The 27,098-nt window shown below is 45.9% G+C and overlaps 1 protein-coding gene across 1 annotated transcript; it reads right to left on the reverse strand.

Moving 5' to 3' along the window:
- Positions 1-1,874: 1,874 nt before the first annotated feature.
- Positions 1,875-18,594, reverse strand: LOC146811058 (D(1A) dopamine receptor). The gene is made up of 2 exons (XM_085618094.1): positions 17,888-18,594; positions 1,875-17,793 (listed from the first exon to the last, which is right to left on the reverse strand). The coding sequence occupies exon 2, from the start codon at positions 17,186-17,188 to the stop codon at positions 15,818-15,820; it is 1,371 nt and encodes a 456-aa protein (XP_085474220.1). The 5' UTR covers positions 17,189-17,793; positions 17,888-18,594; the 3' UTR covers positions 1,875-15,817.
- Positions 18,595-27,098: the final 8,504 nt, after the last annotated feature.

Raw genomic sequence — 27,098 nt, forward strand, 5'->3', positions numbered from 1 at the left:
CTGCAAGACCTAACGTACACAATTTCTGTCACAGTTTTGGGCTGAATAGTTTTTTATATAGGTGATGAATCACCTTAAACAATGGCGAATGGTTGTTTCTCACAAGAACTTTAAAAGGCTGTGCTGCTTTTGACTGAAAATGTAGCAGCATTTATTGACATTACTAAAGCAGACAAACAAAAATAACACTGTAACACAGAAAGCAACATAACAACACCATTAAAACATAAAACAACAAAACAGTCAAAGGAGAGCACAACACACCAACCACAGTACAACACAGGATCACATTACAGTATTGCAGTAGAAAACGCAGCAGCAAAAAACAGAATACATAAACACCACAACAAAATAATATGCACAAACATTCTTGCAGCACAGTAACACCTCTGAAACTTGTTTTCGTAATGCCATAGTAAAAGGTATGTCCACCAAACACTGCCTCAGCGTACCACGAAGGACATGAAATAGTGCAAGTCAAAAATGTTTTGTGAACCGGTTCAAGTTTGTATGTGTTAAAGTGCACATTGTTTGAAAATAACAATCGGCTAATGCCACACTGTATCAGAACTTGGCAAATTATCACAAAATTAGGATCTACCGGTGCTTGATCGAACATATATCATTGACTGACACAGTATATCAGTAAATGACATCTTGTATTGATAATGGCCAAACTATCAGTAATTGGCACACCATTTGTAATGCACAACAAAATGACACAGTTAAGTAACTATGTGTATCAGTAATACCAACACTGTTAGAATCTGGCCCTCTAAGGGTACTGGAGACACCCTATTGATAAATGCAAAAACAACAGTTGATGGACAGAATGCAGAACAATGTCATACATTCACCCCCGTACAGAGATCTGGGCATAATGCCACTGGATTCAATATAGCCTGGCTGATGAGGGGTGTTACCCCGAAACCAGTACTTGGATGCTTGTTTCCGGTCCAGGGAAAACCTGGCTTGGTAGTTCGGGCTGGACTGTTCCCATGAGGCACAAGGTCAAGACTGATTTGCATATGGCCAGGTCTAAGCTGGGGTAGCATGGTGGGCAAAAGAATGATGGATTTAACCCAGATCTTTTGACTGGGGGTGAATGTTTTGATTTGTTCTGCATTCCATCCATCAATTGTGTGTCTTTTGCTTTCTCGTCCTAAGTGCGCCAGGTATGCCCAGACGTGGGTCCTGGGCTCACTGTGCCACTGGAATCAAGCTATCCTGGCTGAAGAGGGGTGAAACCCCGAAACCGGTCCTAGGATGCTTGTTTCCGGTCCAGGGAGGACCTGGCTTGGCAGTTCGGGCTGGACTGTTCCCATGAGGCACAGGGTCAAGACTGATTTGCATATGGCCAGGTCTAAACTGAGGTGGCATGGTGAGCAAAAGAATGATGGATTTAACCCAGATCATTTGACTGGGGGTGAATGATTTGATTTGTTCTGCATTCCATCCATCAATTGTGTGTCTTTTGACACCCTATTGATAACTGCTATGCTATTTTGAAATCAAGAGATTATATCAGCAGGCAGCACACTATTGGTAGGTACCAAAGTGTCTGTACTCCATACACCATATCAGTAATTGGCACACAGCATCGGTAATTGGCACAATCTGTCAGAAATGTTATGCACTCTATCAGTAACGAACACCATGAACCGGAAAGGTTCACATTGGGTCATATATTCATGCATTCTTATTGGCAATGGTTGGCTCAATCTCTTTCAGACTAGAACGACGTCAGATATCAGCAGGCAAAGGCACAGACCGAGGAACTGCACTTGGCAAAGAGACTCAGAAATTGACACAGACCACGACAGACATTTTTCCTTTACTTTTATTATTTTATGTTCACGAGGGAGATCCAAAAGACGTCTTTATTTTTTAAAAAAATAGATGGAGTGAACAGTTTTTTTTTTGTTTTTTTTTACATCCAATCTCTTCATGTCTTTCAGCAGTCCATCGGGGACACCAAAGGTCGCGGTAACGAGGCACTATTGAATGAATGAATCTGTGAGCATGTCCAGGGCAGCAGCATAAAGCAGAGATCCACCCCATAAAAAGAAATCAAACAGACCCCCACCACACCAGGGGATCTCTGGAGATCGAGCAGGACGGACCCAGGAATCATGGCTTTGCAGTCCATTTTACAGATTATCGGTCGCTAATTTTGTACGCTGGGAATCATATCCAGTCTTGTCAAATGCTTTTTAAAAGAGATACCACGAAAACAAATCTTGAATAAAACAATGATGCAGAAGTTGAATATTTTACATGAGTACAACACAATACATTCTACAGTTTACAAGCTGAAAAGCTTTCGTCTTGGGTTTTCTATCTCTGCATGGCGCCTAGACACCCCAGGGTATTACAGCGCTTTATAAATCTATTTTTCATTTAATTTCATGGCTGTGTCATGTTTCGCTACATGTGGGGCTACAATAAATCAAAACTCGAGCAAAATACACAGCAGGCTTCTCCTACACCTTAGCACCCACCCTCAAAGCCTGCCCTTCTAGGGTCACTCCTCAACCCCAGTTCCCTCCCCTCCTCACATTGAAGATTGTTCATGTCATTAGCCACCTGCCAACTTCTCTAAAATATTTACCATGTGAGGAGGGGGCGGGGCCTTGAAGGGTTGGACCTTTGTGACAAGCACTGCCTAAGAAGTACGTTGACCCTCCAGTCCTTCCCCCATCCCCCAGCAAATTAAAACACAGACCTCCTGAGACTGCAGCCAATGTCCAGGAGAGGTTTAAACACAGATAATGGACATCAGCTGGGCAGAGCTTAGACAGATGAGCTGGAGACATACGCTGTGCAAGGGTTTCCAGCTCCAATGGTGCTCACCATGTGATATTGACTCTTCACCAGGTGGTGGTGTGAAGAGAGCCCATATCGTGTGAAACACAGTGGCAATGTGTGAGTTGCAGATCTCAATTAGGGCTGTGCTAAGCCTGAGAGCTTACTTTATTTATTTATTTTTAAGTTGACCATTAGCAAAGCTGGTGAATCATGTTTTTTATCACTATAATAAAGAATGGTATCCTGTGTAGCAGCATAAACTTTCCCACTACCAAGCAGGGTCCGTAGCAGCACCAGTTTATATTTTTTGGCAGAGGTGATGTGGTTCCAGGCTGAGACTTTCAAGAACAGGGAAAGGAGATGGTGTGGCTTGAGTGACCACCTTACTTCATCATAGATCATTTTTCATAGTCCTCAGTTGTTAACCTAAAAATCATTGCTATCAAGTGTGTTAGTCTTATTTATTCAATAGATGAGAAAAAAACACAACCACATCCAGATTTCAGGAGGTTGCTACATTAAACCCGAGGCTGGAAACTGCATGTGTATAGGTATGGGGTGAGGTTTCCACCCTACCTACCCATTATGTTTCTCCATCTTAGTGCAAGTGTCAATGTGGAAACACACATCTTTGCAACCCTATGTCTCATCCCTAGGCACAATTCAACGTTGCAACCCTCTGGCAAAATTAGGACATTTCTTTATCTTTGGAAAGTGTAACATTACAAGAATTTGCAAGACTATACTGACATAAATAAAATGTAGCCTACCATAGCATACCCTACCCTGAACGGTGCAGCATTGACACGCACCATGGCAGAGTTCAGAGGTCTGTTTCTGCTGGTCACACTGTGTTAGGAATACGCCATTTTATATTGGGCCTTTACATAGAGTATTACTGGAACAAGCAGATTAATCCTCAAAACGAGAAAGCTAAACTGCTAATCCCAGAATATAAAGTGCTATTGGCTAAAAAGTTAGGCCCGGTTGAAGATGCCTTTGCAAGTGTAGGTCCGGTTAGCATTTATAATCACATTGCAGTTCAATATATTGGGCAAGGTCAGAAATAACTCAAGAAGTTCCATGCAATGTTTGTTTGATTTTGCTACTTTCAAATGTAATCATGATGGGGCAAGGCCACCAGAATGCTAAGAGAAACTGTCTGTTTGGCTTTGCCAATGTTTTTGTAATGTTGTGTACACCTTTGTTGAGAAAACATTTAAAAAAGAAAAAAAATGTTATTATTTTTTTTTTTTAAGCACATTCGCCCACCAGTCCCTGACAGAGAAGGAGAATACTTTCTGTCTGGGTAACAATACTGTGCTTAGTCAAAAGTGCCACTACTCACAAAGAAAGGAACAAATAGCTAAAGCTCTCTGTCCCTCTGTCCCATACTGAATATTGTGGAGGGTGGAAGCAAAATGTGATTAAGCTACTGTAGACCAATGAATGAAGAACCCTGGCTGAAAGCCTTTCTACGTAATTATACTACATGTAAATTTTTTGTAAAAATCAAAAGATCTTGGCAAATTTCTACGTATTTATACTACATGTATATTTTTTGTAAACATCAAAAGATCTTGGCAAACATCACACCTAAAAAAGAGACGAAACAGGATGTAGAAAAAAATAATGTAAAGTTTTTCCTTTGCAAAGGTTGGGTTTTTTCAAAACTTTTCAAATTTCTCCACCTTTGCACATTGATCTCAGCAAAAATGCACTTTTAGCCAGAAAATGATTATGCTAGAAAGTTCATCAGTGTGTAAAGTTTTGGGAAATGTATGAAACATTGCAGCCTTCGGGAAGTGAGAAACTTTTAGAGTTCTCAAAACTTTGAAGGCAAAATTAAAATGGCACCCACACTTTGATGGATGTCCAGCTCACACCTTTGTGAGTCATTTTGAAATATTTGAAGGAAGTGAACTGGGCTTTGTTTGCTAAGTAAGGTCTTCAAATAATTTAGTACAGGTCAGAGCAGCTAAAACATTAGGAAGTCTGGATAGAGCGTAAGTAATAGTGCTACTTTTCCCATAATAATTGGCATGCATTAGTATTTAGCAACTGGATTTTGGTAGCCCTGATAAGATGCATAGACAGAGTGCATAAGGGGCTTACAAAACGTAATTCAGTATGCACATATGCTTTGTTGTGTCGGGCGCTCGTCAACATGTGTTTTCAGAATATTGAGTCTTATCCAACAGAAAAATAACAGAGCTAGTTTTAATCTCTCAGACCAGAAGAATACTGCAAGAAGAAAAAAATCTGTTCCTTAATGATCATTAGGCAGATTTATAAGAGAAAATAGGTTATTTCAAACTCCCAAACAACATCTTTAGTCTCGCTATAGAAGCACCCGGAAAGATGTGCCTTGGTGGCCATCTTTCCTAATGCAAACCAAAGACCTTAGTTATAATCCGAGATCTACCCATTTATCTAAGAGGTGTGACCCTCGGCAAATTACTGGGAGAATATTCTGCTGCCCTACAGTAGGAGGGAGGCATAGAAATAAGCTTAAACAGTACTTTTGTTATACCAAACAATGGATGTTCACATGTATCTGCTGAGGGTAAATCTTCATTTTACATGTATCCAGCAAGGTGCCTGTTTACTCTCAGAAAACGCAGCCCTCTCTTCATTACTTTCAGGGTTATATTGCCACTTTGGTGGTTGCAGTCAAAATGGGTGGGTGGGCGAGGTGGTTGGCCACACTAGGCTTGTTAAAAACAACTTATCGATAAAGGAAGGGGGCCCCTTCGCTACAGGACTCAGTTCTCTTTCTTAGTCGTGCTGTTCGTTTGAGTGTCCTTTGTACTATTAACCTGCAACGATGGCGTTTTGCTACAAGACGGAAACACTTCAATCGCGCTGAACTAGCACTTACCTGCTACCCAGACACTCTTTACTAGGGAAGTGTCAGCACTTTTGTGGAAGACCGTGCTTTAATCAGACCGATCCAGCCAAGCTCGCTGGCTGTCACAGTGAAGCACTTTAATGTGATACTACTACAATCACTTATGAGGACGTCTGTAGCACTTTAACTGTGCAGAAACACCTGCAGGAACCAGAATCTGTTAATGTGACAGGCAGTACCAGCAGTTGCTTTTCCGGGATGAAACTCTTTAATGAGACCTCAGAGACGCCTCTCATAATAACTAACGCTCTTAAATTCGACAGTACAAGCAGCACTTTGCTGGATTAAGTACTGAAACACGTTAATGACGCAGTGTGAGCACTGAATGGGGCAGGCAGAGTAGACCACTGCAGGAATAAGACACTTAGTACAGGCAGGTCCTTTCATAAAAGACTGAAACACTGGAATAGGACAATGTCTGGACCTATGTGCCACACTCAAGCACTAATCCAGGGATCTGATCACTGTTTTGTTTTCAATTAAGTCCTGCTTCTTGAAGCACCTACGATTTTATCCAAACTCTGCCACGTGCTGGTGGCAAGACAGTTGCCTAAAATCACACGGCGACTTTAATGAGCAGTCAAGATTGAACCGCAGATTTCAGGCTCTGGACCTGAGATGATTCGGTATAATTTCCACAAATGTACTTACGTCTTTTTACATTTAATCTGTGCAACACAATTAGCGCTGCCCTGTTTCTACTATATTAGCAAAAATAGTCCAAAATCCTCCTTAGCCCCGGCGGTTCACTTTACCTCCTGGCACACTATCCCTGTTGCACTGTGGAAAGGTGACTGTGTAAAAGGATGGCCTAGTCAACTCAAGTTTGGGTTTATCCATATGTGTAAACTAGAATCGTAGCATATAGCGCTGCGACTCTAGTGGAAACATGTTGATTATCCAAACATTTTAAGCCTTCACAATCTGCCACATTTAACAGAATCTCTTTGGCTCCCATGAAGACACGTGACATAAACACGTGCCCATCCTTCCAGAGACCAGAGAGTCCAGAAAAGACAAACAGAGAGGCAGATGTCTAGCCAAGTTGGCCACCAGGCACTTCCCACCAGCCTTGTCCCTCTTCAGCTGCCAAAAGTGCTCATCCTATAACTTCTCAAGGTTTTACCCACCCGCCCAGCTGTTTCTCCACAGGCTGTCTTTACGTTCATAGAGTTAGTAAGGAATGTTATCCAGTACTGAGTAACATATTTTAGTTAGTCGTGTATCGTATCTATACAGTGCAGCCTACGTCATCAATATGTCTCTTTGGGCTAGCTTACCACACCCAGTCTTTTGGGACCATAAACATGCTTGCAAAAGTTCGTACTGAAAGGAAATATGTTTCAAGAAATATCTGACACCAATGTCTTTCTTTTCATCTGAGAAAACTAGTAGGGATTTTCTAGCGATCAGAAGCCAGTATCCAGCGTGAACTCCAACCTGCCTGTTCTCCCAGAATGCCTCGAGGTATAAAACCACAGGTCAGGCTGCAGCCTGGTAAGTAGCATGTCTATGTTTCTCACACACTGTGAGGGTTGGGGTGCTGTCTCCCATTAATTTTGTGGCAGGAGCTCCTGCAGCCACCGTTGGGCATTCTCTTCCCCACAATACAAACGTGTTGGGGTTTTTTTGGGCTGGGGTGGTGGTAATTTGGGAAAACTGACCGAATAATGTATTTATCTCTGTTGCACCTTTTGAGAACTCCAAGGCCTGTTTAATATATTAGTGCGTAAATAATTCCTATGTCAGGTGAGTAGTTAAAACGCGAGAAACCCAACCTTCATGATCTGAATCGATCAGAAACGGGTGAGGTATTGGCAACATCCAGTAAGTACCAATATCACACCAATAGTAATGTTAGTCTTGCAAACTCGTTTGCCTAAGGATCAGAATTTAACTCCGAGTTTGCACTCAGGACCCAGTGAGTGTATGATTACAGTGCAGCCCTGTTTCTGCCACCACTGCTGATGGACACCACAACCCTTTCTATAGTCGCATGGTTCGAATGTTGGCCACATCTGTCACCGTCTCCATCCTGCTGCTCTATTCCACTCAGGAAGAGCTACCACTCACTCTAGAATTGTCCTACAGCCTCTCATTACTTCCTTTTCGTTCAGGGCTCCTCCCACTGAGTTTTAACAACCCTTCTCCAACACCTGGTCCTCTCCAGTCATCCCGGCCCAGACACGTATTGAATACAACCTCCATTCCAGAGGTCTTGGAGCTATGCTGGGCCCGTATGTATGTGGCCGATCTTTGACATGGAAAATTTGTGTGGCGGAATTGTTGCGTTTGCAACTTTAGGTATGGGATTGTAGGTGGTTCTGTACTCAGCAAAAAATGTGGGTGCACATGGAACATTTGTGGGTGTACACAGGGCTTTAAGTGGACCAGGTCTTGCCAGTGCAGAGAACCAGCAGTTTTTTAAACGGAGCCTCGTAACGGGTTTCTATCGGGCTCTGTTTTGTGCCTTGACACAGGCGGTCCGTTTTTCCCGGACTTTAGTGACAGAAGGCACATAGATGTGCATGTGCTCACACTGCTCACTTCTCACTAGTGGAGAATTTACGGCATGACGTCTTGTCAGGTGAGAGTTGAAGGGGAAGGGAAATCCTTAAAGAGAGTCATTTTCTCTCTGGATTTCCCTTCTATTTTTGAAACTCAGGAGCAGCAACATTGTCGTGGTGACACCAGGACTTTAAGTCGAAGCTTATTCAATATTATATACAAGCCATAGTTGCTGCTTATTCATCTTATACATCTAACAACCATTGACAAAGCCAATAGTCGTGACTTGTTGTAGGTAAGATGTTACTTGTTGTATCATATATCTGGATGCAATGACAGAAACAGCAAAATAAAAGTCGGGCGGCACACTGTGCAGAAACACAGATTAATTACATTGATCACGCCCCTTAGAGAGACCCCCCTGTTTTTTCATCCAACTTAAAGCCCTGGGTATACACACCACACTAGCTGCTGTCAAAGGCAAGATGGGAATGTGGTATGGAGCTCCACTTTATTTAATGGTGCGTACTGGAAGGGATTTCTTCCCAGTGAAAAAGATCTTCTCTGACAAAAAAAGACAAATATGCCCACTTCATGTACATAACAAGGTAGATAAGAGAGAGAAAGGGGTCCAGGAAGTCTAGGGCAGGATATGAAAGAAGAAGAAGAAACCAATGAGGGACTAAGGGCATGAAAGAGAGGGGATGGTACTATAGGATGGAATATGGATAAGAGCGACAGGAAGCAAGTATTGGGGGGGCAGGGAAAATAGGGGATGAAAGGGAGAGAGAAGAATATGGGTCCCAGTGAAGAGACAGAACTTCAGGTGTATAAGAATAAAAGAGTGATGGGAAGTCATTTTAAAAGTACTATAGAGGAAAGAGATAAAGCAATAGGAAGCCAGCCTGAGGGATAGGGAAAAAGTAGAGAATAATAGAAAGGGAGAGCACAAAGAGAGAGAAACCCATCCTGTGGGATACGACAAAGACAGAGAAGTGGAGAGAGAGAAAGAGTCAGAGAAGAGGAGAGAGGAAGAGAGAGATAGTGCAATCAAGAAAAAGCGAGTGAGATAACGAGAATGATAATGAGAGAGGGAGTATGAGGCCTGGGGAAGAGAGAAAAAGCCAGTGTAGATAGATAGGAGACTCTGCAATCGTACCTTTACTAAACGTAAGTCCATTAGTGAATCAGGGCCAGAGTTTGTTTGTGTCAGAGAGAGAGAGACAGAATGTGTGTCTGTGCGTGCGTACCTGTGTGTGTGGAGGAAGCCAGTTTCAGTCAGAGGGAAAAATGGAGATGAGGCAGAGAGAAAGAGACAGAGGGAGCGAGAGATAGAGGTGGAGAGTGAAATAGAGAAGAAGGAAACGTGGGGCATTGGAAAAAGAAAGAGAGGGGGAGAGTACCGGCGAGAGAGAAACAACAGGAACCAGGAAGAGAAGTGGGGTACCAGTGTTGAGCTCAGAAAGAGGGGAGTGAAAGTGATTGTGGTGAAGTGAGTCTCCGAGAGCTCAAGAGGGGGTGTAGCAGCTGCAGGGTGTCCAGGTATGAGACGGCTGGGAGTTAAAAGAGAATCCGGACATCGCACTGTTTACCGTCCAAGAGGCAACATCGTTTCCTGTAGCTCACGATGGAGTCAGACAAGTAGAAACTCCGCTCTAAATAGCAGGTTCGCACTACGGGGCACTGGGGTAAAGCCGGAAACCCGCCAGGCTCAGAGGCAGGCGGGGCTGCAGGAGCCATCAGCCGGAGATCTATGTTTGTTGTACGTTATGGGTCTGCTTCCCGTGTTGAACCAGGTGAGAAATCTACAGGTGTGATGATTCAAACCTGTGGTGTTACAGTTTCCACTGTGTTTCTGTCCACTTGTATTTATTGCTCGTATTTTAAGCGTCGTAAACCCTGTTTGGGGGGTTCTGCCGCTTTCCAGAGTTTGGGGGCTCTGCATTTACCAGCCTTGTCGCTGGTGTGTCAATTTGCATTTCCTGCCCACGTGTGTTCTTTTGAGAATCATCCTGAAACTCCTCAAGGCGCTATCTAAAAAGCGACATCCGACTGCTCGGCGTGGATGTGCCTGGAGGGATTCGGTTTTGTGTGTTGTGATGCACGAGGCTCACCGCTCGCGCCAGTGCCCAAGCTGACGACAGCTTGGACAGACAGACAGGCAGATCTATAGAGCTGGATCTTGCCAGCGCTAAAAGTCTATAATTGACAGCTCACCGGGTAGAGGAGGGGGTGGGGCTTTGAAGGAGCGGAGCTTTGTGTCAAGAAGATAGCTCAGTTGGGTAATGCATCTGCTGCAGAAAACTGTGCGAACTTCATGAGTATCAGGAACATGGAAAAAAGTAACACATGTAATTCGCAGGAAGGTGAGACCAAGCGTAGACAAATAAACAATTATTATTCATAATTATCCAGAAAATCCACGCGATTCACTAGCTCTGGACAGCTGCAGACAGAAAAGTGAATATGTCTGATTTTGATGAAAGTATAACTGTTTGCAGTTTCTGCAAGAAATATGAGCAACATCCGATCTTTAAAGTGCTTCTTCCCTGCTAGTGGCGCTGATCGGAATGCTGACTTGAGCTGTGGACTCAGACCACTCTAGTTCCAATCTCGGCGTTTCCACCTAAAGGGAATGATCCTGGGCAAACCCTCCTGTCTTCCTTCTTCCCCGTTCTCTTCCCTGCCAAAGGGCAATCAATGTGTGCTTCCAAAAACCACATGAGGGGGCGATGGAGGGGAGCGGTGGGTGTTGGGTGCTGGCGGCGCGTGGCGCTTTATAGCACTTTGTACACGTTTCAGTATGAGGAGGGAGGGGCTTTGGGCCCAGGGTGCGTAAACCTAGCTACAGAGGCACAGACCCTGTAATACAGCGATCTGCTGTAAAAAACGTCTCTCATGCTAATGCCTTCGTTTTATGTGCACCGATAATAGCCTTTTTTGTTGCTTGTCATTATATCATCCGACACTGTGGAAAAAGTGAAAGTAAAGTGGTTTCTTGCTGCTATTATTCCCCACGCGATGTACTAGGATTTCACGGTATGGAATCGGGTCTGTTTTTTAACGCTGCATGTGCGTGCGTGCACCCCCTCATGTGTTTCTTTCCCACGGCAGGGAAGCCCGGCCAGTCACTTTTTTAGCTCCACGCGCCATCTCGATGGGAAAGGTCAGGTTTTAAATTCTCCCCAGGGTGTTTGCGTTGTCTGCTGTGGAAATTAGCGTTTAATTATAATTTACAAAAAATGTTGGCTTTGTCTTTTGCATAGCATGACAGCTCCCTGTGCTTCAACCCACTGAAAAGTCAAAACCTAGCGCTCATGGAAAAATGAGCATGCCTGGTATTAGGCGCTATATTTAAAGAGAACGGCTAGGGCCTTTAAAGCCGGGAGAGAGTGAACCCATTCCAATCATTAGACCATAGCACGGCGACCCCCCTTGCCCCCCAAAGTGCCAGATCTGCCACTGTGTAAAACGCGATGGGTTTGACTAGAAAATGGACTTTTTACATTAAAAAAAATCTTGGCAGACCAGACCCTCGAGAGAAAGTGAGTGAAGGACTTCCACTGCACGTTGAAATGCCAACTTCGGCTCCTACCAGAGACAGGAGGGAGAAGAGGGCAAGCGGGTGAGACAGTCATTTAAAGAGGCACCGCTTTTAACTGCATGGCTGCAGGTACCTTCTGAACCCTCGTGAGAACACTGCAGCCTGCGCATACCTTGAAAGGATGGCCCTTTAACTTGTGTACATTCCCACGTAACCCCGACAGCTGGTCTGCTCTACATTCAACTGACAGCATGGGAGGGAGCAGCCTGGAAGTGGCTCATATGGACACGGCTTTCCCTGGGCTTGCACCCCCGCCCTCCGTCACATGTGTGTGAGCCTTGCCTCTGCATAAGAAGCTGCCATGGAAACAAAACAAGGATGTCTCCTTGCCTATTGCACATATATGTGGCATATCTGCCCGTGCTATATTCTCTCTCGGTTATGTGACGTTACCCCACATGCATTTACCCCACAGTTTTTATTCCGCAAAATCTTTTACAACGCGGGGCTTTACAATGCAATTTGTTACAACACATTCCCCATTCCAACGCAATTACTATTCTAACTCCAGGGGGGGTGTTAGTTTGGGGAATGCGTTGTAAAAGTTTTGCGGTGTAAAGCCCTGCATTGTAAAAGTTATTGCAGTGTAAAAAATGCGGGGTAAACAATGTTTCCCTTCTCTCTCTGGTGTGCGTTCCCTGTAGCCGATGTCCCATCTAAACTGTTTCCCACACCCCGCAGAACATCACAGAGTGGTGCCCCTATTACCACCTCCCACACTAGCAGATTTCCAGGTCTGTGGCGTAAGGCAGGCCCCTGTAGCCCCCTGCGGCGCAGAGAGGCCTTCCACCGTTGAGAGGGGCCCTAATTCTTCCGAGGGTCACCATTCAGCACAAACAAAATGAATATCTGTGCGACATGGGAGATTCAGGGTCTCCCATCACATTTTGCAGGAGAGCGCCCATCCTTTTGTGTTACACCACTGTTCTAGGTCAATGTGTGTGTTAAAGGTTATCTTGTATCCTGAGACTTATAATGCTGCTTTTATAACAGGATCAACAGAACCACAAGTCCTAGAATGCAATGAAAAGTACTAGGCTGGATGAACTACTCATACATAGAATTAAGAAACTTACATTCTGTTCTTCAGAACAGATGTGCAACAAATTGTTTAACCAGGCCGCTAGCCCCCTGCATCACATTCTGTCTTAACCACTAGGGTTGAAATTCAGGCTTCCGGATTTGACTGAGATGTTTCAAGTTTCCCAGTCCCATTCGTAAGTAGATCATTCAGTCTAGGGTTTCTCTTTGCCTTCTGGAACCACAGTCCTGGATAGCTCTTTGTAAAATTGGCACTACAAGTCCCAGAATGCAAAGAAAAATACTTGGCAGAGTGAGTTATTCAAGCATAGATCTAGCAATCTTGAGACGTCTGTGTGGCCGAACTGTTTGATTCTGACCAATTTACGCGATTTTACTTTGCATCAGGTCCATACTCTCCTAAAAGAAATGGCTTCACTATGCGGGCAAAAACAACTAGACAGTTCCAGAGTAACTACAGAACAATCACACACCACTGCTGAATTTTGCAAAGAATGCCTCACACAGGCAGGAGAAAATCTAAGATTCCCTAGTTACTCAGGGAAGACATTGGCTTCCTTAGATTTTGCGATTTTATCTTAATTTTTTGTGTGAAATGTATGTTGATGCATGCCCAATTAGTTCACCTGGGCCTGTTTTTGAGTCTAGCACGAAGACATGAGCATCAATAGCCTCATGCAATTAAAAACATTACAAAAAATAACATGAATACAAATAATTGCTTTGGGTCAGCCCTCTTCATCCATTGGTCTGTTCAACTGTCATTCACATTTTGATTCCACCCACTACCCCACAGTGGGTCAGCCCATTTGAGTCACTGGCTCTCTCACACTATGCATGATGGCATATTATTTCCCCAGTCATATGCACATCGGCCTAAAAAGAAGTGTGCTTCAGTGCCAGGGCCTGTAGACAAAATGCTTGACTTGACAAATATTGTTTTCTTTCCTTTTCTTTATCATTTTTTTATATATTTTTCCATCATTCTTGTATGTTTGAACTCTGCCTCAGTATTTCAAAGCCATTAGTATATTTTCTTTGAGCCAATAAGAACTGCATTTTCTTGTGATGTGCATTAAAGCTGCAAAGGATTTCTACACCTGTCCTAAGTACATTTGCCTCGTAGGAAGCAAAAATACAGTTCTTTTGAAAGTATTTGCAATGTCTTTTTTCTATGTCAAACTTTTATTCAAAGGTTATGGCTGACAGTTTAGCCTGCAGCATTTGTTGTTTTTTTAGTTAGGTGGCACCTGCTTGCAATAACACGTTTTAAGTAATTTAGACATCACACCAGTGTGTCAAGGCCAGACCTATTGGCCTTATCAATGTGTCTTTTCTTTGGATTCTAGTAGGCGAAGTCCTGAATTCATTCATCTCGTGTTTTTTTCACTTGTAATCCTGAATGAGCCCAGGAACAGAATGAGTGACACAATACAACATTTTAAAAAATGGACTGGGTCAGCTACTGACTACGGAACTGGAAAACTTAAGCGCCCTAGCCATCCCTGTGATAAAAAAATTAAAAAATTAAAAATAAACGGCATCACTCTCTTTTCATGCTATATTGCTTTCATGGCAGGAAAACAAGTCCCACTCTTCCACATGTGCACTTAAGCAGCCAAATGGAAATAGCATGTGAGAGAGAACGTCAAACTCAAGTAAAAGCACATTTTTGATCATAGGAGAGCCAGCTTTAAAAGGTACTGCGTTTTTCATAAATCCTGCTTTTGTGCATCTTTTGTGGTGGAGCGACACAGAAAGGCCTGTCCCATAACGGCTGACTGTGTTGTTCACTGCTTCTCTCCCGCCTGCCTTGCCCCAGAGTTCCCGCTCATTGAAGGTCACGTCTCAACGATTCTTCGTGTGACGTTGACGACGTCAATATGCGTCATCATGAGCAGCCCCTTGTTTTTTCTGAAAAAAGACGCAGGACGTGTTCAGCCCATGGCCCTCTGAAGGGGGCCGACATTTTCAACCTTCCCGGAAACCTCACGTGACCTCACTTGCACAGCCCAAATGAATCACTTACTTTTTTAAATGTCCCTTTCGAGATAAGCACACGTCTGTGTAATTCAGGGAGTACCTATGCAGGGGGTCTCGGCAGGGGGTACCAATTCTCCTCAGTTTGAAAATGGATGGTGCACAAACGATCAAACTGCAAAGTCTCTAGCTTTGTGGCTTTCAGCACTACACGTTCTATTAGCTACACAATAACGTACTAGTTGGCAGTGTGTGTGTTGTTTGTATAAACATACTCCTGGCATAATGGTGGTGACCAACCCCAAAGTACTTGTTATCTCCATAAAATAATTTTCATAAATAAGATAAATAGGAAAGTGTGACCTGTGGCAGTATAATGAAGAGAAAAAGGGTCCACTTTAAATCAATAAATTAATATAAACAGTATATTAACATAATCTCTCTTTCTCTCTGGAATCTTACAAAAATACTGATTCTAACTATAAGGCGCAATTGCTTTTCAGAAATTTTTCAATGAAGGCATTTGTATCTGGATCCTCGTATACAATCAGTCCCACTTCTTTCGGGTGGAGTCGGTCCCACCTTCTCTCTCTTGCCTCCCCTACCACCCCACCCATAGTGAAAATTAACACCCATGGTTCCTCTGACTCTTGGTTTCTAAACTGTTCGTGCTTAATTTGTGGTGGACCTTCCCCAATTAATGGCCAGGTAAACAAGAAACAAGTGTCTAGGCAAACAACGTGGGGTTAAGAAAAAAATAAATAAATTAGGGCCCCTTATGTCTTTTTCTGCTTGTCTGACACATAAATTAAGAACAGATATAAAATACAGTGAAATACATTTTGGAACCATGTCAGCTCTTCATTCTTCCTTATCAGCAGCTTTCAGCGAAGTGTGCAGTCCACGGGTACTCACAAACCTTGTGTCCCGGGTACTTAATTTTGGATGCGGACTGAGGCCATGGTTCAAGTTTTCTGTTGTCCGTTCTGTGTGATAGGGTTGATCTTCTCCAGGGACACATCAGCCTCATAATCCAAGATCCCAGACAAGGCAGGAGACATTTTGTCCAGGGGCCTTGATGGGGCCCCTTGGTCCCCGTCCTCCTCTTTCTTTAGGTCATCTTCCTCTGGACAGATGATGGCGTGGGGGATCAAGTAGACCAGGTTGCAGTCGTTTGGAATGGACCCCTTGGGCTCGTGTTGGCATGAGAAGAGAACTGCTCCATTGTTGTTGATACTCACCGTCTCAATGGCATTACTGGAGTTCGGACAGAGCCTGTAGCAGCCTAGAAGAGTTGAAAAGGCCTTGCGGAAGTCGGCATTGAAGGCGTAGATGATTGGGTTAAGAGAGGAGTTGGCCCAGCCGAACCAGACAAAGACATCAAAGGTAGTGGAGCTGATGCAGAAGGGCTCTGCCCCACCAGAAGTGTAGCTGGGGTCACAGAAGGGCACCATGCAGTTCAATACGAAGAAAGGCAGCCAGCAGCAGACGAAGACCCCCATTATGACGGATAAGGTCTTCAAGACCTTGGTCTCCCGCTTGAAGGACATTTTGAATGAACTTTCTGGTTGCTGGCAATCCATGCTGCTGTCGTTGCCTGTGCTGCTCTGGCAGTTCTTGGCATGCACCGCTGCCCTTTCCAGGGCAGAGATGCGCCTAATCTGCTTTGCTGCAATCCTGTATATCCGTGTATAAGTGACGATCATAATGGCTACAGGAATGTAAAAGCTGATGAGGGAAGAAGAGATGGCGTAGGTTCTGTTGAGGCTAGAGTCACAGTTGTCCATGGAGGCATCTCGTCCTTGGACGCTAGCGTTCAGGTCCAGGAAGCTGGTGGTTCTGGCCTTGTGCCAGTTGAGCTGGACTGGTATGAAAGAGATCAGCACCGACAATGTCCATGCCACGCTGATCATAACGAAGGCCACCTTAGGGGTCATTTTCCGTTCATACCTGAAAGGGCTGGAGATGGCCCAGTACCTGTCCACACTGATAACACAGAGATTCAGAATAGAGGCCGTAGAACACATAATGTCAAAAGCCACCCATATGTTACAGAAGGAGCCAAAGGGCCAGTAGCCAGCGATCTCTGACACAGCTTTCCACGGCATGACCAGGAGGGCCACCAAGAGATCCGACACAGCCAATGAGATAACAAAAAAGTTGGTGACTTTGGAACGCAGGTGTCGGAACCGTACCACAGCTGCACAGACCAGGGTATTACCCAGTAGGGTGGACAGTACCAGCACAGAGAGGAAACAGCCTGTGAGGACCCGAAAGGAAGAATCCCGTTCCAGATGCAGCCCTTTCCCATCCATTGTGGTGGTGTTTGAAGTCATCGCTCATTGTGGTCGAGAAACATCTCGAGATCCTCTGTCATGGTGAGCATGAATTATATCCATCAACTCAGAGGCTGCTACAGTATCAAAGTCCAAGTGTCTGCTAACTGGCGTCTTCAACCCTGTCTTGTGTGCACCGCATCCTCCTTACGAAACACACCATGGGGCACCTCGCCAAGCATACAAGAGGTGGTAGCCGCAGCAACGCCTTCTACAGCGGGTAATCCTCTATGAATGTGCCTGCATGGAAGAAGCATACTTTCAGATCAACCACTTCCAGGAGGACATCTGAAGCTCCAGAACCACGTGCAGGCGTGTTGGCACATTCGCAAGGGTGCACAAACTGGCCCTTCAAAGAACTATTGATCATTTCTTACAGTGTCCATTTCACTCACCCTCCAAGTCTACTGAGGCGTGATAGGCGAGGTGGCTGTGCAGACAGCCAGTCCAGAGATTTGTTTACTGTACTGTTCACCAACCTCTTCATCTGTCACATTATTTCCAGACCTAAGTTGCAGGTTACAGGCATACAGCTGAAATTAATTTCTGACCAACTTCTTCCACCAGCTCCAAACTTTTCTGGGGGTTGGGGGGGTCTCTGAACCCTGGGGACAAATATAAAAATATCTTTCAGGACTTAGTGCCTCAGAGTGTCATCATCCAAGCTCTCCCTCCTAAAGCTAACAGATACATGCTTACCTCTTCTCTTGTGGGGTCAGTTCCTTGGGTCCAGATGAATACCCGCTCGCTCATAGATTGTCATCCCAGAAAGCGCAGATGCCACTCGGTGCCAGGTATCTGCTGTCCCAAGAAGACAAGATAAGGCCATCTCAAGGCGGCGCGAAGCCCACAAGAAGCCAGGGGGTTCCCTTGCATGTTTTTCAGGGCCACGGATCCCCAGTCGGTACAAAAAAGCTCCTCGTTTCATACGGTCTTCACCTGGGCGCACGCCAGCCGCCTCTTCTGTGTATTTTAATAATCCCTTTGGTCGACTGGTATTCTTTCTTTAATCCGTTGATAAACTCTGCGGACAATCAGCGTACACGTATTTCCTACAAAAGCGAATTCGCGTTAACTTTAACATACACTGGACATGACGTGGAAAAGGGATGCAAATGCATCTAGGCGAAGACAGGGAATAACTAGCCAAACGGCGGTTCCTCCAGGGAGTTGTCGGCCACGTTAAAGAGGCGAGGACCCAGGAGCTTTAGAATAAGGTTGGGGTTCCACAGCCTGGAGATGGGATGGGGCACGGTGAATGACGGGTTTTCTGCCCAGTTTTTCCCTCCTACGGGGAAAGTGGTCTCTGTTGAAGGTGCTCGTGCAGGGGTTTCTAAACATCTGTCTACAAGTCGCCACATTCGAATTTTGCCGGCAGTTGTTCAATCCAAGGGAGCAAGCGCCCAGTGTAGCTCCTCCATTCCATGCGCCCCCTCCCGTGCAGAAGGCGCCCTGTTGATGTTCACGGTGCGGTGGGTGGGTTGCACCTTCTCCGCCCCTGTCCCGGAGTAACAGAAGAAGGCTAAACCCACTTCATCTTCAAAGACTGCCCCAAATGCCGCCCGCAAAGCTACATCCTCTCTGTCGTCAGTCACCCCCTCCTGCCACGGATGATGGGGTGCGGGCACTCCCAGGACACGACATGCTGAAGCGTCTCTCGGTGACAACACACCTCCAAAATGTAGCAGCCCCCCTTCAGCGCGCCGGGGACTCGTCCGTGGGAAGGCCCTCGGGTTTCTTTTGCAGGGCACAGGGCACGCCACCCCGAAGCTTCACTCGCAGGGCCGATGGCTGGTCCATGGCAGAGTGTGACGCCTGGCTGGGCGCATTAGACCGGATTCTTCACCCTGGATTGCACAGGATCAAGTCGGGGAAAAAACATAAAACTGAAATTAGTGAATGGCAAAACGACATGTGAACTGTGCTCAGTACATACTTCATTTAAATTCCAAAACGACGTCACGCACTTCTGCAAACAGAGAACATGGCTTCTGATAAAAAAAACAGGGGTTTTCATTTAAACTGAAATAAACGGCTCTTTATACCGGGATCAAATAAAATATAATTTTATGGCTAATGGACCCTTTTATCCAAACGAACAATTGCTTCAGACGTGCAAACTTGATTAAATACATATTTCCTCTAAATGCACATGCAGCCCTCTGCCCCCTGGGATCCCCTTTAATGGCGCTACTGGGGTGTAAAGTTGGATCCCGCTGCTCTCCGAGGTTGCTCTTGGTATCCTTACCTTTAAGTGCCCTCGGGGTATGGGCGGTGGAAATCTGGGACAGGCACATGTCGGTCCCTGAAAAGTCCTGCAGTCCGATTCTGCACTGGAGAGGGAAGTAGTGCCCGCTCATCCTCTCCCTGCCTGGTTCCCAGCTCTGTCCCAGCTTTAATGATGCACGGTTCACATCTCTATTTAGTTACCGTCAGGAAGCCACAGGATTATGGTCTTTGCGTGCCCTCTAGTGGCTACTTTGTTACATTACGGTGTTTTACACCCAACTGAAGATCGATGTTGCGCTGTGAGCGGAAGCAACGCAAATCTTTTCTACCAGAAAAATAAAAAAATTCTCGGCAGAAGCTTGCCAGCGTATGTTCATTTTTTCTTAAACCGAAAAAGAGATTTTTTCTCTGACGAAGACTTGAATACAATTAGAAGTGATTTATTTGCAGCGCTGCAGTGGCGCTAGAACAGCTGATGCAGGAAAAACGTGAACTATGTTGTTGAAGAATGCGTGGATAAAACACATGAGGATTTCCGTTGATCTACTGTTCATGACGTTGTGAAAATATGTCTAATTTTTAGCATTTCTTAGAAGCGGAGTTTCGTACGTTTGAATTGGAGGGCTCTTTTGGCTACTGTTTTCCCTGTGGATTCTTTGTCCTGTAACAGTCCCGCAGTCAGACTGCACAGACTGCCACTCAGTACTTTCGTCACACTGTCACAGCGCCGTGGCGGCATTCTGAGCTGTCCATAGACGAGGCCCAGTGCCGAGGCGGCTCTGCGTACAGGGGGGCGCGGGGCATTTTCAATACTCATTTTCTGTAATCAGTGCCTGTAATATTGCTGGCAGGGCTACCCGAAGCAGGCTATGTATATTTATGTAAATTGGAGGGGCCTGGCACATTCCGCTTCGCCCGAGGCCCCAAAAATCCTAGAACCGGCCATGGGAGGAGGAGGACGAAGACAGAAGGTTTTGGCCAGGATCATTCCCTTTAGGTGGAAACGCCGAGATTGGAACTAGAGTGTTCCGAGTCCACAGCTCAAGTCAGCATTCCGATCAGCGCCACTAGCAGGGTAGCAGCACCTTAAAGAGCGGATGTTGCTCATATTTCGTGCAGCAACTGCAAACTTATACTTTCATCATAATCAGACATCTTTACTTTTCTGGCTGCAGCTGTCCAGAGATACAGCGACGCATAGATTTTCTGGATAAAAATTAATAATAACAATAGTTTATTTGTCTACCCTTGGTCTCACGTCCCTGCGAATTACAGTTGTTACTTTTTTTCTATTTTCCTGATAGGCATGAAGTGGCATATTATCAAGCACGGCGTCATAATTATCGCCGCTTTGGCGGCAGAAAACTGCCGCTAAAGCGGCGATAATGGGCTTGATAATATGCTGCAGAGAATTCCAATAGAAGCCCAGCTTCACAACAGAACATGGGCTTCTATCGGAATTCTCTGCTGCATATTATCAAGCACATTATCGCCGCTTTAGCGGCAGTTTCCTGCCGTCAAAGCGACGATAATTGTAACGCCGTTTCTTGATAATATGCCCCGAAGTTCGCACAGTTTTCTAAAGCAGATGCATTACCCGACTGAGCTATCTTCTTGACTGTGACGTCACTATGTGGTGCTGACTTTAGTTACCGGGAGAAGCTTGTGTCTCTCTTCTCCAATCCATAAGGAATACCTGTGGTCATTGGTTCTCATCTTACGGACCTCAGAAGGATAAATACCACATTTATCATTTCAAGCCTGCGACCATCAGTTTACTCATGGAGGTCAGTTAGGCAGGCGCTCTACCCGCTGAGCGGCCAAAGGTAGACTTTCAGCGCTGGAAAGATCCACCTCTGGAGATCTGTCTGTCTGTCCTCTGGCTGCAAGCGGTTTCAGCTTGTGCGCTGGTGCGAGATGAGAGCCTCGTGCAGCAGAGCACACCAACCCGAATCATTCCAGGCACACCCACGCCGAGGAGACTGACCTCGCTTTTTACATAGCGCCTAGAGGAGTTTCAGGATGATTCTCGAAAGAACAGCGTGGGTAGCAAAAATGCAAATTGACACGCCAGCGGCAAGGCTGATAACTGCAGAGCCCCGAAACTCTGGGAAGCGGCAGATATCGTCGCCAAAACCTGACGGAAAACCCAAACGTGGCTTGCGACGCTTAAAAAACGAGCAATAACAAGTGCACGTCGAGTGGGCAGAACACAGTGGAAAGGGAAATACCAAAGGCTTGAACCATCACACCTGTAGATTTTTCACCTGGTTACAGGTGGAAAGCAGACCCATAACGTACAACAAATATATATCTCCAGGTGATGACTTCTGCAGCCCCTGCCTACCCACTAAGCCTGGCGGGTTTCCGGCTTTACCCCAGTGCCCTGTAGTGCACACCTGCTGTTTAGAGTTTCTACTTGTCTGACTCCATCCGTGAGCGACAGGAAACGATGTTGTCTCTTGGAAGATAAACAGTGCGATGTCCGGATTCTCTTTTAATTCCCTGCCGTCTCATATCTAGTCATCCTGCAGCTGCAACACCCCCTCTTGAGCTCTCGGAGACTCACTTCAACACATTCACTCCCCTCATTCTGAGCTCAACACTGGTACCCCACTTCTCTTCCTGGTCCCTGTTGTTTCTCTCTCCCATTTACTCTCCTCTTCTCTATCTTTTTCATATGCCCCAGGTTTTTTTTCTTTCTTTTTTCTCTCTCTCTCTCTCTCTCTCTCTCTCTCTCTCTCTCTCTCTCGCTCTCTCTCTCTCTCTCTCTCCCCTTCAGTGAGTGACACAGCTAACCATGGCTGCAAACAGGGCTTTAAGTGGGATAAAAAAACTGGGGGGTCTCGAAGGGGCATGGCCTATGTAATTAAGGGTGTGGCTTTAAGCCAAAAATCTGTAATTAGCATAGTGTGCCGCCCGACTTGCCTTTTGCTGTCTCTGTCATTGCATCCAGATATATGATACAACAAGCAACATCATACCTACAAGTCAGGACTATTGGCTTTGTCAATGGCTGTTACTAACTGCAAAAAGAGAAGGGAAATCCTGAGAGAAAATGGCTCTCTTTAAAGGATTTCCCTTTCTCCTACAACGCAGCTCACCTGGCATGACGTCATGCCTTGACCTCTACTACTCAGTAGTGAGCAAAATGAGCATGCGCACATCGATGTGCATGCTCTCACTGCAGCCCAAGAAAAAAAAAGAAAACGGACTACCTTTGCGAGGCCTGAAAATAGAGCCCAATAGAGACCCGTTTCGAGGCCCCCTGAAAATAACTGCCGGTGCTCAGACCCGAACAGGCCCGGCCAACTTAAAGCCCTGGCTGTCAACAATTCAATGGCCTTAGGGTGATCAACACCTGGATGGGCCACGTCATCTCAAGATAAGATATCAGAAAGTGAAATTCTCGTGCTATGAAGGGATTCATCTCTGAATTCCTTTATAGAGTTCACTGTAATAAACAATATTTGTGATTCAACCAGGAGGCACGACGCAATAAGTCGCCTACTATAACCCTTTTCGGGTCGAGTGCCTCAGATTTTAGATGGACCCATACCTAGGTGGTAATTAATGGTCAGCTCACATCTCTGTACCCAAGTCTCCCCATCACAAGTGTTTGTGCACAGTATGAGAAATAAAGTTGCGGACATGAAATGGTCAGATCCAGATCTGTTTACCACAGAAAGCTGCTCCTAGTGAAGTGTGACCCTACTACAGTTTATAAGACTATTGCGAGTTAGGATATCTCACAAAAAGTGACGGACTGGTCTCACACACCACCTGGTGTCATGCTTCATCATCGGCCAGTCCTCGCCCTCCAAAACCTTCGTTTGATGGAGGGCGGGCATACACCTGGAGACAGGGATGCACTTCTAAACTAAAGAGTGGGGGCCCGTGAGATGGAACGTGAAGTTAAAAATCATTATAGTTACCAGCAATAAGGTTTTAATGTGGCCAGTAACTATATGATACTAAAAACAAAAGGACGGTGGGTGGGGTGTTTAGTGCCCCCTAACCGTCTCGTGAAAGGTCAACATGTTTCTGCCTCGTCGGCCCGAGCGGGTCCAGGGCATTCATCAGGACCTAAGTTTGAACTGGGGGCTCCGTTCTTACCAACAGGTAGCAAGAAAGTACCACTGCGCGGGTGTGGCGAAGGCCGCACTCCGCTTCCTAAATGGCTTCCGAACGTCAAGCCTATAGGGAGAAGTGAACAAACAAATGTATAAAAACTGTGGAATTGGGTCAAAAGAAACATGACATTACAAGACAAAAAAGGAAAGAAACAGCGCATGCGTATGTTCCTTAAGGTGAGTGACTATTCACGTGACATGTGCCACTCTATGTGTGTACACAAAAAGATCGAGAGTTTTGAGTCTCTCGTGGGTCTTACCCTGGTTGAAACAACTACTTGCCACATGGGGGGTGGGGAGGGGAAACTCCTGTTCATTCTGGAGGAAGAGAAGGTAAACCAAAGTATTCATCAACCGGTAAGTGGGAGATGAAGTATCACATGCGTGTATAGTCCACGCTCATTCACACAGTAACGAACCGGAAGGGTCCAGTTACAGCATTCACTGCAGTCATACTCTTACTGTCTCAGGAAAAGAATCCCGCGTTCATCCTATGGTGTTGCTCCCGGTCCTCCCGGATGTAGGAATGAGGCCGCGGGGTCGGTGTTTAAATAGTGTGCTCGTGGCTTAATGAGAGGCAGCGCTGGATAGTTGAGGCTGAGAAGTGGCTCCTGGTGTGTGGTTTCCGGTGTCCCGAGCGGACGTGAAAGGGATGCGTGCGGCGAGGTGCCTGGTTGTGTCATGGCTGTAGCGCTGGACCAATGGTTATCCTCGGCGGCGGTACGTGCCCAAATAAGGGGAGCGGCTCGCTAGACACTCACGTGGTTGATGTCACGTGTGAGCGAGGAGCACCTTCGGGGTCGCCTAGGTAACGCGGGGGTGACGTGGTGAAGCGGGTTTAGTTGCGCTCTACGAGGACCAATGCGGAGTGTTGTTGTGGGCGTGGAAGGCCGTGCGGGAGCAACCATGCTTGAAAATAAAGATACATGGAGGGCGCACGTCTGGGGTTGCCCTGGTGACGCGGGGTTGCCCTGGAGACGCGGGGGAAGCCGCGGTGGAGTCGAAGTGATTCACTAGGGTTGAACGCATAGTGTATGTAGGCGGGGTGAATCATTCGCCGGTATGCGTGCGTCAGAATCATTGCACGCGATCAATGTCCCAGTACGGAGGGGGTGCTGGTGCTGGCCCAGGTTGCGAACACCTAGATAAGAATAGGGCGCAATGGACGAGCGGAAGGACTTAGAGTGCCCAGGTGGTGCAGCGAGCGCCAGGTTACAAAGAGGATCCTGGCTCATGTAGCTGGCGCGGGGGTGTAGGAAGTGTGTTGGGAACAGGATAAAAAATGAAGGCAGTCTTTTAGTGCCAAAAGGGCGCGGATGTCGCCAAGTTGTAGAGGGGGTCCTGGTTCGGGTGGCCAGCGACGGAGTGGGAAGGTGGTGTAGAGACAGTGAGTAGTGACACGGGGGAGGGAAAGGTGTCACAGGTAGCAGAATTGAACAAGTTCAAGCCATAGAGTTGGTGTGGCGCGTTGGCGTCACAAGAGGGGGACAAAAGTACATAGGAGGAAGATTTATCTACCCAATTGGAGCCAGGGGATATCGTCGTTGAGGCCCTTCTCATGGGACCGCAGACGGTAGACCCACCTTTGTTCCCTTACGTGTAGCGCTTTGGAAAGGTCAAATTTACTTCTATTCATGACTTCAAGGATAGTCCATCAAAGGTCAGTGTCCTTGTGGTGTTTTTCCAAGAAGTGACGTGTGAGTTTGGTATTTGTTCTTTTACACCTGATGGTACTGCAATGTTCGTTGATGCGTATCCTGATTTTCCTGGTTGTTATGCCAACATACTGGAGAGCACATGGGCATGTCAAGAGGTAAACAACATTCTCAGTATTGCAATTACTGAATTTACGTAGTTGCCACGGTTTTCCTGTGCCTATGTTGACTTCTTTTGTGTTGGCAGTAAGATTACAGGATGTGCATCCCCCACATGTGAAATGTCCCATCACACGCGGTTGGTCCCAAAGCCTCTGTTGTTCAGTGCCATCTGAAGTTGGCATGCTGGCGTGGACTAGTTGATCTCGCAGGTTTTTATTGCGTTTAAATGCAAACAGTGGAGGTTCCCACTGTTTTCCAGCGCTGTTCAGGATGTTCCATCTTTTTCGAATCATCTTCTGCACTGTGTTGGAGAGAGGAGTGAATGTGGTGACACATACTGTTCTTTTGGTCTTTTCTTTTTCCACATCCTCCAGAAGTGCTTCCCTTGGATTGTTTCTCGCTCGCTTCTTAGCCTTGCGTACCATTTTTTTCGGGTAGTGGCGATCAACAAGTTTCTTTTCTAGGTGGGATGCCTGTTCTTCTAAGGTATCAATATCAGAGCAGTTTCTTCTAACGCGAAGAAATTGTCCAACCGGGAGGTTTTGTCTCAGGGCCTTAGGATGGTAGCTCTCATATAATAGAAGGCTGTTTTTATCGGTGGGCTTGTTGTGCACCTTGGTGGTGATCCCTTCGTTGGTCATAGTGATGTCTAAATCAAAGTAGATGGCATGATTTTTGTTGATTGTATGGGTGAATCTAAGTTGTTTATCTTTGGTGTTAACCCACTGGACAAAACTTATTGCTTCTTCTTCAGTACCGTTCCATACTATAAGCACGTCGTCTATATAGCGTTTCCAAATCCTAAGATGTTGTAGGAATGGATTGTGTGGATTGTGGATGAAGTCGTCCTCAAATTGCTGAACGTACAGGCAGGCCATACTGGGGGCAAAGGTGCTCCCCATTGAAGTACCAGTGATCTGGTGATAGATTACTTTCTCGAACTCGAAGAAATTCTCGGTGAGCGCAAGTTCCGCACATTCCATCACGAAATGTTGTGGGGTCAGAAAATCCCACTCTCTGTTGAGGATGATATTTTCCACAACTTCCAAGGTGCGCCTCTGTGGTATGCTCGTGTACAGAGCTTCTATGTCCATGGTTATTAGCCAGTCATTGGTTGTATCCACCATGAGGTCTCTGAGGAGGCAAAGGACATCCTTCGTATCCCTGAGGTAAGACAATGATTCTTTGACAATGGGGCGGAGGAACCAGTCACAGAATTGTGACAGTGGCTCTAATGCTGACCCTATACCAGACACGATTGGTCTGCCTGATGGGGGCATTCGGTTTTTATGAATCTTCGGGAGTGTATAGAATTTGGGCATTCTGGGTTCCTCACTTATGAGGAAGCCGGCCTCTTGTTTAGTGATCCAGTCGTTGCTGAGTGCTTCTGCTACCACGCTTTTGATCCTGGCCATGAGTGGTCCTGTGGGGTCAGTTCTGTGTATGGTGTAGCTGCTGGAGTCAGAGAGTAATCTCAAGCATTCCTCTCGGTACATATCGCTATCCATAATGACTATGGCTCCCCCTTTGTCCGCTGGTTTAATGGTTAGGTCTTTATTGTTACTTAGATTCTTAAGGGCCGTACGTTCTTTCCCAGTAAGGTTGTCAAACCCTCGCGTGTTCTGGAAGTTGATGTCTTCAATGTCCTTTAGCACGGCCTGTTCGAATGCAAGTATATGGCATGAGATGTTTTGATTAGGTGGTTGGAAAGTGGATTTTGTTCTGAGCCCA

This window comes from Triturus cristatus, chromosome 7 (assembly GCF_964204655.1).
Source record: "Triturus cristatus chromosome 7, aTriCri1.1, whole genome shotgun sequence".
Classification (NCBI taxonomy): Eukaryota; Metazoa; Chordata; class Amphibia; order Caudata; family Salamandridae; genus Triturus; species Triturus cristatus.